The sequence below is a fragment of the Pygocentrus nattereri genome, chromosome 11 (assembly GCF_015220715.1).
Source record: "Pygocentrus nattereri isolate fPygNat1 chromosome 11, fPygNat1.pri, whole genome shotgun sequence".
In the NCBI taxonomy this organism is placed as follows: domain Eukaryota; kingdom Metazoa; phylum Chordata; class Actinopteri; order Characiformes; family Serrasalmidae; genus Pygocentrus; species Pygocentrus nattereri.
The window spans coordinates 34384455-34401490 of record NC_051221.1 but is presented as its reverse complement, the minus strand read 5'-3'; the positions used below and the strand labels follow the sequence as shown (position 1 = coordinate 34401490).

Below are 17036 nucleotides of genomic sequence, written 5' to 3'. Positions count from 1 at the left end.
AAACACTTGCTGGATAACAAATTCATGCAGCCTTCCTTTCTGATCTGCTTGCCTTGATTCTGCCTGGTCTGACAGCCTTGGGATCCATGTGCTAGCCAGCTCTACCAATATATTTAGTGAGGCCATTTTCTACAGATCAGGGAAAAGCAAGGAAAGCCTACAGGAAACGAAGTTTCATTAAACTTTTCAGACACCACCGAGGACTCCCTGCTCCCTATAGAGATATATAGTGAGCAGAGTGAAGCGTGCGCCCACGATCATAGAGCTTGTCTGCGGCTGAACACAGTCTGTCTGTTGTCTGTGTGTGTCTAATATATATATATATATATATATATATATATATATATATATATATATATTTATATATTAGAGAGAGAGGGAGAGGGAGAGGAGAAATGACTATTTAATCTACATTGCATTTCATACGTCATGAAATGGGGACTCTCTTCTCCTTGTATGGTGAAGATCATAGGTTATAAAACCGAGGCTTACAGACCCTCATAATGTACCTGACGCCCGATTTGGGATTCTGTCAATGCTGAACGAATATCTTGTACTAAACACTATCCTTTACTGGAGAAAAGAGGCACGGAACTCGAAACAACCATGAACTAACTGCGTAGAGCTCAACAGCACTTACTCGTGTGTTTAATCTTCCATACACGCACCATGAGTTATAGCTGGTGGTCTTTATGTCTCAGCGCTCCCTCCTTTAGCTCCTTCATAAACGCTGCTGTACACTCGGTATTTTTGGCGGGTCGTATTCAAATTGCAATGACGCAAGACGCTGGGCGAACCAATGGGTGATGAGAGGGGCGTTACCAACTATTTTGTTACAAACACGAATCCGGAGTGAGAGGCTTCTTTTTCCTAGGTATGTAACAGCTGGTAAAGAAAACAAAAATATCTTATTCCGATCTGCACCGATGTTCTTAGTTGATAGTGTCCTAAATCTGGGAATCGGAAACCCTTCGCTTGTAGATCGTAACGCGCGAAATGTGGGTGGTTTGCTCGATAATGCCAAAATTGAGGAGCCGAGGAGGGCAAAGCTTGCTAGTGAGCAGAGTGAAGCGTGCGCCCACGATCATAGAGCTTGTCTGCGGCTGAACGCAGTCGGTCTGTTGTCTGTGTGTGATTTTTAACTGGCTTTTCCCCCGAAACGCACTGTGTGCAGAAATCTCGTGTCGCCGTTTTCGCTGTACTCTCGGTGCGGTCTGGTAGTTAACAGAGGGCTCAGTAGGGGGAGGGAGTTGTTGGGGCGAACGGCTTAGACATTTTCCCCTTAAATGTCGAAGTAAACAAAGAATTGCTCACTCGGTCTGTGTGTGTATGTGTGCTCGGCCGTTTGGTACAGATACGGGTCTCTGAATCAGCGACGCCACATGTCGTCAGTCAGTGCGCTGTGCTCGTGTTTACGGCTCCAGATTATAGTGCCCATTTTGACTTTGGGGCCGATATAAGGTCGTCATAAAAAGGCGAATCCGTCCAGCTCGAGCTCGAATAGCGGAGTTGGGTTCGCCTGAATCGCGCGTGTGTGTAAAGACCACCGTGTGTCATGAGAAATATGTCTGTAACAAAGCCACACGGTGTCGATCCTGCTGCGTTACCCGAATCGAGGGTCTATTGTTCAATGGGAAGTGCGGGACGGTGCAGAAATGCGTGGCGTATTAAAGGGGAAACAGGCACGGCTGGACTAGCTCTCTCACACACACACACTCCTCCGCCGTTTACCACCAACCAGCGCCGCTTTCTCCCTCGTGTGGGCACTCATTGTTCGTTATAACTACACTAGGATCCAAAAAAGACACATTTGGGCAGGAACTTTTTTTTGGACGATAACCGATCTACTGCATAACAACGGCGTTTTTTCTGCACTCGAGTTGAGGATGTGTGTTTATCGGTCCTGTGAGGACCTTTCTTTCGACACGGCTCGCTGTGTGCTTTCTCCAAACGCTAGTTTGAGACGAAGCTCTGAGCGCAAACATGGTCGTCGGGCTGCTCGGTCGAGGCTGAGTGCGAGTTGTTGCTCTGTCGAGGCGAGGAATCCCGGGCAAGTGTTTAACTCCGCCTCTCGTGGGCGAGGGTTTATTTCAGCTGGTCCACCTCTGGGGGCGTGACCGGAGGGGATGCTGCGCGTCCTGATTGGCGAGAGCTTTGAACGGGGGGCGGGGCTGTAATGTTAAGCGATCTGTATGACGTATGCGACAGCTAAACACTGCCGAGAGGAGTCACGTGTGGTAGTAACTTCAGGAAGTTACATTGAACTAATTTTATGCCCGGAGAAGGTTTCAGACACACGTACTCATGTTTTCACCCGTGTGAATCAGTCATATCTATATCACCACAAACACACTGTTTAAGAGAACTGGATGTTTAAAGAACCCGTGACTTTAATATGAGCCTCATGAATGTTTCCCCCCCTGTAAAGCGTGTTACTAGGAGACCCTAGCAACCAAACAAGTGCTGGACTGCGTGTCTGATCTGGGTGCTCCTCTAGATTCAGATCTCGGTTCTTTTATAATAGCAAACATGCGCGTCCTGGTCAGTGTACGAAACGGATGAAACATACTACCTTTTTGTAGTGGTGCACCATCTAATTTAGGATCTGAAAAGTCCTCCGTTTCGAACTGTGTAGCCTACGTGTGTGAGAGGAGTCTGAGTGGCGGGCAGAAACGAACCGCCTTCCAGCCTGCTATTTATTTGAGTGACATTCAGCGCGGCCAATCCGAGTGGCTTATTCCTCCTCCTCGCCCGGATCCCTCCGGCACTGACCAATCATATCTGTAGTGGGTGGACACTGAGGAAAAAGCCCCTGTGAGCCACGCCTCTCGACCACGAACAGAACTGGGGTTGTTTTCAGCTGAGAATCTTTTCTCTTGCGGTCTCTTTCTCTTGTATTGTGCATTTTAAAAACAATATTTAACGGACGGAGCGTTTTGTTCAGTTCCATGCACGAGTGACCGCCCGTACACACGCAGTGTTTTAGCGCTGCGGTTTTAAGTTGATTCCTGTTTTGGTCGAATTCGCGGACAAACCTCAACAACTCGACTAGCTAAGCTAGCAGCTGCCAGGAGGTGAGTTTAAACTGTTTGTTCTGTGAAGAAAAACAACCGAGCGGCGCCGCTGCCCGCTCTTTCTCCCGCACTGCTCGCAGCGGTGTCTCCGGCTCCAGGTTTGTGTGCTCCGTGTGTTATTTCAGTGAACGCGTCTTGCTGTGTCTGTGCGGGCTCTGGGGCTGTGCTCTGCATGTGCACTGCTGGAGTGACTGACGCCGCTGACGGGCTGCTAGCTGGTGGCTAACCGCTAGCTGGCTAGTCAGAGTTGCGCTGACATCTGCACTGAAGTTAGCCTGGTGGCTAGCGCAGTTATCGTTGGGGGGGCAGGGCTTTCTCAACAGTGTAGTGAGTCGTGCTAGTTAGACTTACAGCAGAGCATTTCATTTCCACAAATCATAACATCAGCGTTCGTACAAACTCCGTGTCTTTATCTGTTCTGAGCCAGGAGTTGAGGCTGCACGTTAGCCGCCGTCTGCAGCCCGCCAGGCTGCACTCGAGCTCGGGGCTTTAGCGCTCGGTGCCAGGCCTCAGGGGCAGGGGGGAGGGGACGGGGCACACATTAGCGAACTGTTACTCTCCAGTGTAAATACGAGTTCGCTAAAGTCTTAGCGAGGCTCATATTTAGGCTGGCCGCTGTCCGTTTTCCCTCAGTAGTGAACCCGTTCACCTTTAGCTACTCTAGTTCTGCAGCTCACGCTCAAACCCCAGTCTTTCAAGTTTCTTTGTCGAAGTGAGGGTTTCTGAACAAGCCGTTGGTGTCAGTGTGGACCGTTTCAGTTCATCCGCCAGCGTTTGTTGGTGTTAGCTAACGGATTGTGCCGAGAAACACTCCATCTTATCCGCGTCCTCGCCTTATTCCTGCGCTTTTAAACCGCGGAGTGTAACGCTACATGCAAATACGAGTCTCGTAAGCGCTCACCGGGCTTCCGCGCATGTAGCCGTATCGCTATGAGGACGAGATGTGCACACGAACGGATCGCTAACGTTGCACGGCTAGTTAGGTTACCGAGCGAGGTCAGCCCCTCAAACGAGGAACGAACGCACTTCGCTTCTCACATGTCCATTTATGTCGCTTTGCCCTTTTCGAGCCGCCCGCCGGTCCCCTCGCTGCCTCATGGCCGTCTCCAGCCCGGGCACCTAGGCCAGATTAAACAGAGGCACCCCACCCCCGAGCGGGCTGGTCACTGAAGCGGTGAAGGGAGAGGCGTCGGAGCCCGAGTTCGGCTCCGTGCTGGAGCTGCGAGGCGCCCTCGTAGTGGTGTGTGTGTGTGTGTACAGGGCTGGAGCCTTCCGATGACGTCATGGCCACAGTCCTGCAGCATGCGCCTGGCCGGAGGGAGCTGAGCGCCAGCACTGTGGATGGACTGTTTATATGAGGAATTACACCGTGCTGACCTCCTCTTTCTTTCTGTGAAATGTACATCCACATCCAGTAACGATTATTCAGTACATATTTATCCGTGTGTGTACATTTGATCGCGTCCTTTATACAGGTTTTCCAAGAATGTGGACCTCACTCTGTAATTGTAAATAAGTGTGCACCCTGAACAGTAAACAGACTTTAGCTGTTTTGTATTTCATGTCTAATTTTCTCATACTGCAAATAATCAGAACTCTAAAATTTGCAGCAACACTTTACATTTAAGTTTGTTCCCTGGAGAGGACGTGTTAGTGTGGTTTTATTTTTATTTTGTTGTCGACATGCATTATGCCTTGTTTTTTATGACTGTGTTGATTCACTACAATTTAGTACTGCTCTCTAAATGGCACTGGTTCTGTTTGGAGCTTTTCCTGTGAGGAGTTGAATTAAATGAAACAAGTCCATTGTCAGCACATTTTATTTATTTTATTTTTTGTGTGTAGTATGTTTGAAAATCACTCAGCACTTATTGTTAAAGTGGTGAAAATCACTCTATCATCAGTTTTGTTGCACTCCTCTACTTTAAGAAAGTGTAAAACATCACACTGGTGAACCAATGAAGTAGTCATATAACTTTTTTTTGGCTTTGTTACTCGTATGCAGGTCTGAGTACCCCCTGAGTATGAGTTCATAATGAAGCGCCGTTTGGAGGATCAGGACACGGTCTTTGCGGCGCAGCAGCGTCGGCTCCCAGGAAACTCTGAGGGCTTCCAGCACAGGGTTCTGGCCCCAGCCCCAGTGTATGAGGCTGTGGCAGACAGCATGCAGCCCACCACAGGCATCCAGTACCCTGTACCTCAGGGATACCAGGTACTGACACTGCATTTTCTTTTGCTTAGCTAATGATTGATAAATTAGAAAGATAAAGATTAGTTTTTTTTGTTTTGTGTTTATAGGTTCCTACTGTGGCGCAGAGCTCAGGGGGTCATGGTCATGGTCCTAGTCCTGCTGTCCACAGCAGCTCCCACCACCACAGTCCTGTTGTGCAGCCCCATGGCCCTGCGCTGGTCCAAGGTCATGCACACCCACCCAATCCCACTGCCTCCGCACAGGGACAGCAGCAGTTCCAGAGACTCAAGGTGAGAGTGTGCTGTACAACGTACAGCTTTAGGTACATTAACATTGCAGTTGCAATAAATAGACGCCCCCCCCCTCCCAAATGACACATTGCCTTAAAAGTGCTTGATTTTCCTTTGGTAACTGCTATTGCATATGTATGTTTTTATCTCTTAGGTGGAAGATGCCTTGTCCTACCTGGATCAAGTGAAACTGCAATTTGGAAGTCAGCCACAAGTTTATAATGACTTTCTGGACATCATGAAAGAGTTCAAGTCTCAGAGGTGAGCTTTGATGTTAACAAGTTAACTTAATTTTTCGAATTGAAAAATGAATTAATTGTTAAAGTATTTTAGTCATAAATTACAAAAGTGTTAGCTGCACTTTGAAATTGACAGTTGAAATTGGCACTCTATTCATCTATTATTGTGTAGTCAGTATTAAGTGTTTTTCAAGTGGAAGTAATACGTTTTTTGGGATGGAAAGTATTTGTGCATGAACTGATTTTTCTGTGTTTATTTTTTTTTGTAGCATTGACACACCAGGTGTGATCAATCGAGTGTCTCAGCTCTTTAAGGGCCACCCTGACCTCATCATGGGCTTCAACACCTTCCTGCCACCTGGATATAAAATTGAGGTGCAGACCAATGATCTGGTGAATGTAACGACGCCAGGTCAGATCCACCATATTACACCTCATGGCATCTCGGTGCAGAATATCCCTCCAGCACCGCATCAGAGCCAATTGGCTCCCCCAGCTTCCAGTGGAGCTGCCCCTCCCCCAACCCAGCCATCGCAAAAGAGCAAAGTGAGCTTTATTGCTTGTCCATTTGGCTTGTAGAGTCATGTACTTAACTACAGTTTTGCATGTCAGAGCTTGTTTGGAATACTAGATAGATGTTGACATATGTTTTTATATTGTCTCTGACACTTGTTGAAGTCCTTAGTTTTAGTGAAGGTGCTAAAGCTCTCATAAAAAAGAGTTCTGCCAGGCCCATGGTCACCTGACCAAAGCTTTTCACTCATGAAGTTCAGATTCAGTTTTGAAATTATTCTTCTCTTCTTCCACAGCCATTGCAGTCTCCAGCATTGACCCCAAGCAGTCAGCCTAATCCGTCCATCCCTCCGTATGCCTCCCCGCGTTCCCCACCTCTACAGCCCCACACCCCTGTAAGCAGTACCCCAAGTGCCCCTCCACTGCAAAATAACCAGCCTGTGGAGTTCAACCATGCCATCAACTACGTCAACAAGATCAAGAACCGCTTCCAGGGTCAGCCGGATATCTACAAAGCATTCTTGGAGATCCTGCACACATACCAAGTGGGTGTTTATAGTCTTGTCTTACATGTCTTAAGATGGTCTCTTAAATGCACTGCTGTCTATTTAGGTAAACGAGTCATGAGTGACGCTGTCTGTGCAGTGTATCTGTGGACTTTGGTGCTTTTTCATTGTGTCTTCCAAATGAAGTAGATCTCCCGTGAAGATTATGTCTCTGCTTGGACTTAGTCCAGCGGAGAAACTTTCTCTTGTTGACTTTGCACATCTTTGTCCCACGAAGATGAGCAGTGTATTTCTGTATTTCGTTCAGTTTGGCCTTTATCCCTCAAGTCTTTAGTTAGACTAGTGACTTTGAAATGATATGCTTGAAATGGAGATTACACAATGAAAACAGAAAAGAGAGTCATTCTTCTTTGTTTCTTTGATTCATTCTACCTTCACTCCTCCTTCCTTCCTTCCTTCCTTCCTTCCTTCCTTGCTACCTTCCTGTCTACCTACCTACCTGTAGAAGGAGCAACGTAATGCTAAAGAAGCCGGGGGAAACTACACTCCAGCTTTGACTGAGCAGGAGGTGTATGCCCAAGTGGCACGGCTCTTCAAGAACCAGGAGGACTTGCTGTCAGAGTTTGGTCAGTTCCTCCCAGATGCCAACAGCTCTGTGGTGAGATTCTACTGCCTGTGCTTCCTGACATCCACACAACTGCATGTGCCTGAACTTCGAGTTCTAGAATTTCTGTCCTTTTTGAAACTAATAGATCATTCTACAACTGGAGTTGAGTCAACTGTCACTTTTACTTGTATGTCTGGGACAGTAAACCACTTTGCTTTAGCCAGAATTTAATGTTCCTCTCTCCACATTGCTTAGCTGCTCGGCAAAACAACAGCAGAGAAAGCAGAATCTGTACAGAATGATCATGGAAGTACAGTGAAGAAGCCACAGCTGAACAACAAGCAGAGGCCAAACCAGAATGGTTGTCAGATCCGCAGACACAGCACTACAGGAGCCACTCCGCCTGTGAAGGTAAACACCCCAACTTTCAGCTCCAGCTTAAACCTCGAAATATTAGTCTGATATCTGATTGAATACAAGTGCACAGCTATGCTGTTTTCCCCCACATAATTTGTTATACAAAGTGATGAGTTTGTACTGTTGCCAAGGAGAAGATTTACCAATTATTTGGGGTAAATTCGTTTGAGATGGATGTTTTTGTTTTCTCATCTGACCGTTTTACCTTTCAGAAAAAACCCAAGTTACTCAATCTGAAGGACTCCTCTATGGCAGAGGCCAGCAAACACGGAGTCGGCACAGAATCTTTGTTCTTTGAGAAGGTGAGAGCGATATCATTTTATAAAATCCATGCATTGGTCTTATGTTTTGAGTGTCACACAGTAACTGATCTGTCCAAATTTCTCTTAGGTGCGAAAAGCCCTGAGAAGTGCCGAGGCCTATGACAACTTCTTGCGGTGCCTGGTTATCTTTAACCAGGAAGTGATCTCTCGTGCTGAGCTGGTGCAGCTGGTGCTGCCTTTTTTGGGGTGAGTGTTTTGATCACTGACTCCTTGGATGAGGGGAATATAAAGAGTTTCTTTACAAAGAGAGCATTATTAGTCCTGTTTATCTGCATCTGCTCCAGTACAGTGTGGAAGAATAAATGATATTCATAGTTGTGTGAAATCATTGGGTTTTGTTTGTTTGTTCAACCTATCAGATGAAAATTTTTTTTCTGTACTTTCACATTATGTGACCTTTGCTATGAGGGCAACAAATGAGGGCAACCAAGCTAAATTGTGTAACCTTTTCAGGAAGTTCCCAGAGTTGTTCACCTGGTTTAAGAATTTCCTGGGCTACAAGGAGATGTCCCACCTGGAGAGCTACCCTAAAGAGAGGGCAACAGAGGGCATCGCCATGGAGATAGACTACTCCTCATGTAAGAGACTGGGCTTTAGTTACAGAGCTCTGCCTAAGAGCTACCAGCAGCCCAAATGCACAGGGAGAACCCCACTCTGCAAAGAGGTGAGGAGCTGTCTTTTATTGTCATCACATTTGTTACAATAAAATCATAAGCACTAAGTGCTCAGTGTGATGGTATTCTGCTACATTCTGCTACATTCTGTTACATCCAAGCCTTTTGAAATTGGTCGACTGTTATCAAAAAACAGATTTAATAGGCCTAAAATGAAGTATCAAATTTCAACCCTTTACATGTAGTCGTAATGGCATTGAAAATAAGAAAAATAGTGATTTTATTTGTTCCTTTACTGTCCTAAACCAGTCATCACAGAAGCGCTCAAACATTTTAGGCAGCAGCTGATCAACAATGAAAACGTCAGCTATGTAGAATCATTTCAGTTTCTAAAGGGGATGTTAGACAAAATATTTGTGATCACTGTTCATGCTGAGTATTAGAAAGGGGAGTACAACACCCAAGAACCCTTCCACTCCAGGATTGATTCCACACAAAAAAAGACATCCCACTTGATATGCTGAACACAGCAAAGTAACAGAGGCAGACAGTAAAGTCTCTGCTAGCACACTGATGCTATCTGTATTCAGTTTTTTGAAAGAGTAAAAATTCCTGAACCAAAATACTTTGCCAAAATGCAAAGTAGAGATTTAATAGAACAATAAAACTTTTTGCATTGAATGACCAGCTGTTCTCTGTTGTTAAGAACAATTGTATTTGTGGCATATACTATAGCAAATCAGTTTTAGTTCATATTAAGTGTATTTTATGTAAATTTGTTGTATTTATTGTTAGCTTCTTTCCGGATTTGCTTTTTGGTCCAATGTCCTATTTCAGTTTCAAGCAAGAAGTTAATTTCAGTTTGTCACTAACAGTAAGTTTTTGCATGAAAGGTCTTTGTATGTAACTTGATCGTTGAACCAATGCCTGTGGTCCCATCTGTTCGCCCAGGTGCTAAATGACACATGGGTGTCTTTCCCTTCCTGGTCAGAGGACTCCACCTTTGTCAGCTCTAAGAAAACGCAGTATGAGGAGCATATTTATAGGTGTGAGGATGAGCGCTTTGAGGTGAGACACCTGAGACCTTCCTCTTTTCACATTTGGCTCTTTAGAGATGTTTTTCAAATCAGACCATCTAACATGCTTACCAGTGGATATGTAGATACTGAACATTTAGAAGTGATCTAAAGGAACACACTATATTCTGTTAATGTGGTTATACCAAGCTTAACATTTGATAAAGTGGTTTGCATCTGTGCATAGTTGGATGTGGTTTTGGAAACAAACCTGGCCACTATCCGGGTGCTGGAAACGGTGCAGAAGAAGCTCTCTCGGATGTCTGCCGAGGAGCAGGCAAAGTTCCGTCTAGACAACACGCTGGGAGGCACATCTGAGATTATCCACCGCAAGGCTATTCAGAGGATATACGGAGACAAGGCGCTGGACATCATTGATGGACTGAAGAAGAATCCAGCAGTCTCTGTCCCCATCGTGCTGAAGAGGTCTGTGATCAAAACCCAGAGCTGAGTGACCTCGCATCACTCTGTGCACATGTGCGCTCACTTTCATTTTTGTTGGATTTATGTTTCAAGCTCTACATGTAATAACTCACTAATACTGTTGTTGCACTGTTATTACCTTCTTACATAGAACCCCATTGTGTAGAGTAAACTTTACTTACTTCACATTTTTATTATCTCCCTGAGGAAGTTTTGTTTCATCATGTGGCAAGCACTCACAACACCATTACATAATAAACACACCAGGGCCAAGACACTTGCACAATTGTCAGCCAAGTGGAAATGCGTCTGTCAGGGCAAATCTGCAGCACTATCCAAAATCGCAACTGACCTTAAAAAATAAAATGCCAATATGTGTGGTTTTGTTTTACATTCTTTTTCTCATATAAAAATACAAATATTTTTCTCCTTTGTGCAGTCAATTGATTGTACTTGCACAATTTTTTTATGAGAGCACAAAGTTAACATATAGTTATGATGGCTGTATTTTGTACTTTAGGTTAAAGCTGAAGGAAGAGGAATGGAGAGAAGCACAGCGAGGCTTCAATAAGATCTGGCGTGAGCAGAACGAAAAGTATTACCTGAAATCCCTGGACCACCAAGGCATCAACTTCAAACAGAATGACACCAAGGTGCTGCGCTCCAAGAATCTGCTCAACGAGATTGAGAGCATCTATGATGAGGTTAGCCACCCAACCCTGTTTAGCTTATTCTCAGCTCAAGGAAAGCTCTGTTATGTGGTGTGGTGCTCTTGAAGCACTTGAGCCCAAGATGCTTCAGGTGCAATGTTGGTGAAAATGGCATTAGAATTTTTTCAGCTAAAAGCTGGCTTTTCTTTTTGGGAGCAATTTATTATTTTTATTTTAACATAAAAAGCAAAAAGGTACAAAATGTAATAACCACACGTAATAACCACATGTAATAACCACTTTTGTTCCACTAATCTCCACCTCTCACCCACCCAACCTCAGTTGGTATACAAAAATATGTACGTAGAAACAAAAAAAAAATACAATAAAATGTGCTCATGCAATCTCATGTCATTTTTTATTGTTTTGATACTAAGGAAAATTTTTTTTGGCAAACTAAACGCGCATCTGGCTCATGTTTGTATGTGCAGCGGCAGGAACAGGCCTCTGAGGAGAGCGTGACACCACCTGGTGGCCCCCATCTCACCTTAACGTACGAGGACCGACAAATCCTGGAGGACGCTGCAGCCCTCATCATCCACCACGTCAAGCGGCAGACTAGCATCCAGAAAGAGGACAAGTACAAGATCAAGCAGATCATCTACCACTTCATTCCTGACATGCTCTTTTCCCAGCGGGGGGCGCTGTCGGATGATGAGGAAGAGGAAGATGAGGAGGACATGGAGCTGGATGAAGGAGGCTCCAAGAAGCACAATGGTTTGGCGGTAGGGAGCAGCAGTGGAAGCCCCTCCAAGTCCAAACTCCTCTTTAGTAGTTCAGCTGCCCAGAAGCTGCGCTCCTGTGACGAGGCCTACAACTTGTTCTTTGTGAACAACAATTGGTACATCTTCCTGCGGCTGCACCAGACGCTGTGCTCACGCCTCCTCCGTCTCTACGTCCAGGCCGAACGGCAGATAGAGGAGGACTTGAGGGAGCGAGACTGGGAGAGGGAGGTGCTCGGGCTCAAACGAGACAAAAACGACAATCCTGCCATCCAGCTGCGGCTGAAGGAGCCTAGTAAGTTTGTTGTTATGAGCTAGCCTATTCAGTTTCATTTTAGCCTCAGAGCTGATGTTGTTCTGAGGAGCTGATTATGAATCAGCCTTCTGTTCACAGATCCAACGTTAATCCATGTAAATCCAAATGCACAACTGGCTTCAGATAAGTAGCATTGGCCTTGTTCCACTGCTAACTTGAATTTTAGTGGATGTGTTTGCCTTTTATGGGGTTGGATTATGTCTGAAACCTGTTGTGTGGTTCTTTTTCTCTCTCTCTCTCTCTCTCTCTCTCTCTCTCTCTCTCAGTGGACATTGACGTTGAAGACTACTATTCAGCCTTTTTGGAGATGGTGCGGAACCTGCTTGATGGGAACATGGAGGGATCTCAATATGAGGACTCTCTGAGAGAGATGTTCACTATCCATGCCTATACTGCCTTCACCATGGACAAGCTCATCCAGAGCATTGTCAGACAGGTCTGTGGCCCAGTTATTTATAAATTGGCACTGTTTATATGTGTGTGTGTGTGTGTGTGTGTGTATATGTGTATGTGTATGTGTATATATATATATATATATATATATATATATATATATATATATATATATATATATTATACTGCTCAAAAAAATAAAGGGAACACAAACAACACAATATAACTCGAAGTACAATAGACAACAGGTGGAAATTATTGGCAATTAGCAAGACACACTCAATAAAGGAGTGGTTCTGCAGGTGGGGACCACAGACCACTTCTCAGTACCTATGCTTTCTGGCTGATGTTTTGGTCACTTTTGAATGTTGGTGATGCTTTCACACTCGTGGTAGCATGAGACGGACTCTACATCCCACACAAGTGGCTCAGGTAGTGCAGCTCCTCCAGGATGGCACATCAATGCGAGCTATGGCAAGAAGGTTTGCTGTGTCTGTCAACGTAATGTCCAGAGAGCTACCAGGAGACAGGCCAGTACACCAGGAGATGTGGAGGAGGCCGTAGGAGGGCAACAACCCAGCAGCAGGACCGCTGCCTCCGTCTTTGTGCAAGGAGGAACAGGAGGAGCACTGTCAGAGCCCTGCAAAATGGCCTCCAGCAGGCCACAAATGCGCATGTGTCTGCACAAACGGTTAGAAACCGACTCCATGAGGATGGTATGAGGGCCCGACGTCCACAGATGGGGGTTGTGCTCACAGCCCAACACCGTGCAGGACGCTTAGCATTTGCCAGAGAACACCAGGATTGGCAAATTTGCCACTGGCACCCTGTGCTCTTCACAGATGAAAGCAGGTTCACAGTGAGCACATGTGACAGACGTGACAGAGTCTGGAGACGCCATGGAGAGCGATCTGCTGCCTGCAACATCCTTCAGCAAGAATGGTTTGACAGTGGGTCAGTAATGGTGTGGGGTGGCATTTTTTTTGAAGGGCCGCACAGCCCTCCATATGCTCGCCAGAGGTAGCCTGACTGCCATTAGGTACCGAGATGAGATCCTCAGACCCCTTGTGAGACCATATGCTGGTGTGGTTGGCCCTGGGTTCCTCCTAATGCAGGACAATGCTAGACCTCATGTGGCTGGAGTGTGTCAGCAGTTCCTGCAAGATGAAGGTATTGAAGCTATGGACTGGCCCGGCCTTTCCCCAGACCTGAATCCGATAGAGCACATCTGGGACATCATGTCTCGCTCCATCCACCAACGCCACATTGCACCACAGACTGTCCAGGAGTTGGCGGATGCTTTAGTCCAGGTCTGGGAGGAGATTCCTCAGGAGACCATCCGCCACCTCATCAGGAGCATGCCCAGGCATTGTAGGGAGGTCATACAGGCACGTGGAGGCCGCACACAATACTGAGCCTCATTTTGACTTGTTTTAAGGACATCACATCAAAGTTGGATCAGCCTGTAGTGTGTTTTTCCACTTTAATTTTGTGTGTGACTCCAAATCCAGGCCTCCATTGGTTAATAAATTTGATTTCCATTGATGATTTTTGTGTGATTTTGTTGTCAGCACATTCAACTTTGTACAGGACAAAGTATTCAATGAGAATATTTCATTCATTCAGATCTAGGATGTGTTATTTGAGTGTTGCCTTTATTTTTTTGAGCCGTGTATGTTTGTGTGTGTGTATGTGCTATCATTGTTTTTCACTTATATTGTAAAATACAGTGATGTGAAATACAAAGAAAAAGGCCAGGTTATTTTAATATTTTTAATTTTTTGGTCTTTTTGTCCTACCCATGTTCGTGCAAAACAGAACAGGGGTTGAAGTTAAGATTTTTGTGAAGGTTAATTTCTCCCCTGACTCCCTCTCTGCAGCTTCAGCACATAGTGAGTGATGAGATCTGCGTGCAGGTGACGGATCTCTATCTGTCTGAGAGCAGTAACTGTGCTACAGGTGGAACCCTCTCGACTCAGGCCTCCAGATCACCTGCTGAATCAGCCTACCAGCGCAAGGCAGAGCAACTCATGTCCGATGAGAACTGCTTTAAAGTAAGAATTTACTGTCGGTTGACCAGTTCTATTGGAATGTACATTGGGCTTTCATTTACTATTTAATTTTTGTCTGACTTTGTCAAACAGTTGATGTTCAGTAAGAGTCGAGGGAACGTACAACTGACAATTGAGCTGCTGGACACGGAAGAAGAGAACTCTGATGAGCCAGTGGAGGCAGAAGTGAGTCACACTTTCACTCTTATTCCCAGTCCATTTGACTTGAGGTCTGTTCCTGTTAGGTCACACCTGCACACGTACTATTCTATGTACATTTAAACTGTTCTGATCAATAGTGTTTCTCTATGTTTGCAGCGCTGGTCAGATTATGTGGGCCGGTATCTAAGTGCTGATGTGACGTCCCCAGAGCTAAGAGAGCATCTAGCACAAAAGCCTGTTTTTCTTCCAAGGTAGTACAGCATCTCTCTACACTATTCTACAGTGATCTTTAAAGTTTACATGTTGGTAGCACTTTTAAAACCATTGTGCCATCTTTTTATAACTACAGAACTGAATTTTTAACAAAGGTTATTATTTTTAAAAGGTTTTTATAAATATAAATTCTTTTGTGTATTTATCAAACTTTTGATGCTAGTTTAAATTCATCTTGTAGGTTTTATGACCTTCTCTTTTGCTATAGAAACCTTCGGCGAATTCGTAAGTGCCAGCGGGGACGGGAGCAGCAGGAGAAAGAGGTGAAGGAAGGAGGGAAGAAGGAGAATGCTGAGAACATGAAAATGGAGTGCATGTTCAAGCTAAACTCTTACAAAATGGTGTACGTGTTTAAGTCTGAGGACTACATGTATAGACGCACTGCACTACTGCGAGCTCATCAGGTAAACCCCAGTGCTTCGCATGCTGTTCCTCTACACTGTGCCAAAGGCTGGTCTTTAATGTGGGATGTTTAGTGTACCATTCTGACGATGTATCAAGTAAACAGTACAACAAAATGTAAACTTTTTTTTTTTTTCTTCTCATAATCGATGCCATTGCCAGTTATTTCACTTTGTCAGCTGATTTTGTAGCCATACCTACCAACAGGACTCTTTTTAGATAGACACAAGTTTCTGAACTATGTGTATGGTTCTTCCAGTCCCATGAGCGAGTGAGCACGCGGCTACATCAGCGCTTCCAGGCCTGGGTGGATGGCTGGGTGAAGGAGCACGTCACCAGAGAAATGGCCGCCAACACTACCAAGTGGCTGATGGGAGAAGGGCGTGAAGGGCTCCTTCCCTGCTCCACGACATGTGACCACGAGACACTCCACTTCAGGAACATCAACAAGTACAGAGTCAAATACTGCAGCAGCTACAAAACTCCCTGACCCCAGGCAGTAGATGGGGCAAGGGGGTTATTGGTTCATGGGAGGAGGCAGTAGAGATAGTGGGCAGGGAAGGAAAGCGGACTTATCAACAACTTTCTAAGGATGACATGACAGCACATGGCTAAGCCTCAGCGCTCTCATGTCACACCAGTGGCGGCTGGCATACGTCTTAGTTTTTAACAGCGTTTTTAGCTGTAGCTGTGCCCGCATGTCCCTCAGTGCCAAACCGTGGGAAGAAAGACCCGTCCGTGAAGCAGAGGCACAGTCCTTGCACCTAAATTAGTTTAGAACCAGCCAGTTCTGGAGTTTATCAGTCCAGCAAAGAACACTGATGGGCTGGAGTCTAGATGGGCCAGGCTGTGGTGCAGGGGTTTTGATGGGACAGGTTAATAGGCATTAATGTATTATTGTATGTACAGGTCATAAGGCTGTGTCATAAGGTGAGGATATGACGGTACCTTCACCTGCTTGCCAGGTTGGGTTTTATAGTTTTTTTTTTCAGTGAATGGGCACAATTGGTAAACTAGTTGGGGGGAGAATGAAATAGTTTTTCAAGAACAGAACAGTAGCATCAAACAGTTTTAGTTCTTGTTTTGGGATAAGTGCACTTAACTTTGCAGAGATAAATCTTTAGTTATCCAACCAAAGTATAGGAAGCTCAAGAGGCACCATCATTAAAATAAGCTCAAGTGATTTCCCATTCTGATGTCCAGTATGTCATAACGAACAAACTCTAAGAGTACAATCTTTTTATTTAAAATGGAAAAAAAACTAAAACAGCAAAAAAAAAAAAAAAAAAAAAAAAATTAAACAGAACAGACAGCAATAAAGATCTTGGACCTGTGTCCCACAGTACTGTGGAAAGTATAAAAGAAAGCACTGATGAATTCAGCAGAAGAATGAATGAGCTTCCAAATGCTCACACTCTGTATAATTGTATGTTTTGAATGTCAGAATGTGACATGACCACAGTTTGTGCTGGCCGCCCTGGCTGCAAGCCTTACAAAGTTGCTGGCGAAGCCCAATGCCAATACACCAGCTAGTGCACACACATATACATACATGCATACATACATACACACATTCACACGCCTGATATTAATAATGGACTGTCTACATACAGAACACAGTTCACCATTTGTAAATAAACTGTATATATTGCCAGACCTTTTTTATGACAGAGACCTGTGTTGTTGTGCTAGTGAAACTTTACAGGCTTACTGTGGACTTTAGAAAGAGATGGC

At 45.1% G+C, this 17036-nt stretch overlaps 1 protein-coding gene across 3 annotated transcripts; it reads left to right on the top strand.

The window, feature by feature from the left end:
• Window positions 1–822: 822 nt before the first annotated feature.
• Window positions 823–16624, top strand: sin3aa (SIN3 transcription regulator family member Aa). Of its 3 annotated transcripts, none has more exons than XM_017706790.2 (21): window positions 823–874; window positions 5080–5286; window positions 5373–5555; window positions 5710–5816; window positions 6064–6340; window positions 6604–6852; window positions 7319–7471; window positions 7676–7831; window positions 8050–8139; window positions 8228–8346; window positions 8614–8824; window positions 9726–9842; window positions 10038–10276; window positions 10794–10977; window positions 11415–12000; window positions 12288–12457; window positions 14295–14468; window positions 14559–14651; window positions 14784–14878; window positions 15109–15304; window positions 15562–15792. In XM_017706790.2, exons 2-21 carry the CDS (start codon window positions 5110–5112, stop codon window positions 15790–15792), a joined length of 3807 nt encoding a protein of 1268 aa, XP_017562279.1. In that variant the 5' UTR covers window positions 823–874; window positions 5080–5109. The 3 variants fall into 3 exon arrangements, with proteins under 3 accessions (XP_017562279.1, XP_017562280.1, XP_037398698.1); XM_017706791.2 differs by lacking the exon at window positions 823–874 and adding an exon at window positions 2860–3074; XM_037542801.1 differs by lacking the exon at window positions 823–874 and having other exon boundaries at window positions 5110–5286; window positions 15562–16624.
• The last annotated feature ends 412 nt before the right edge of the window (window positions 16625–17036 follow it).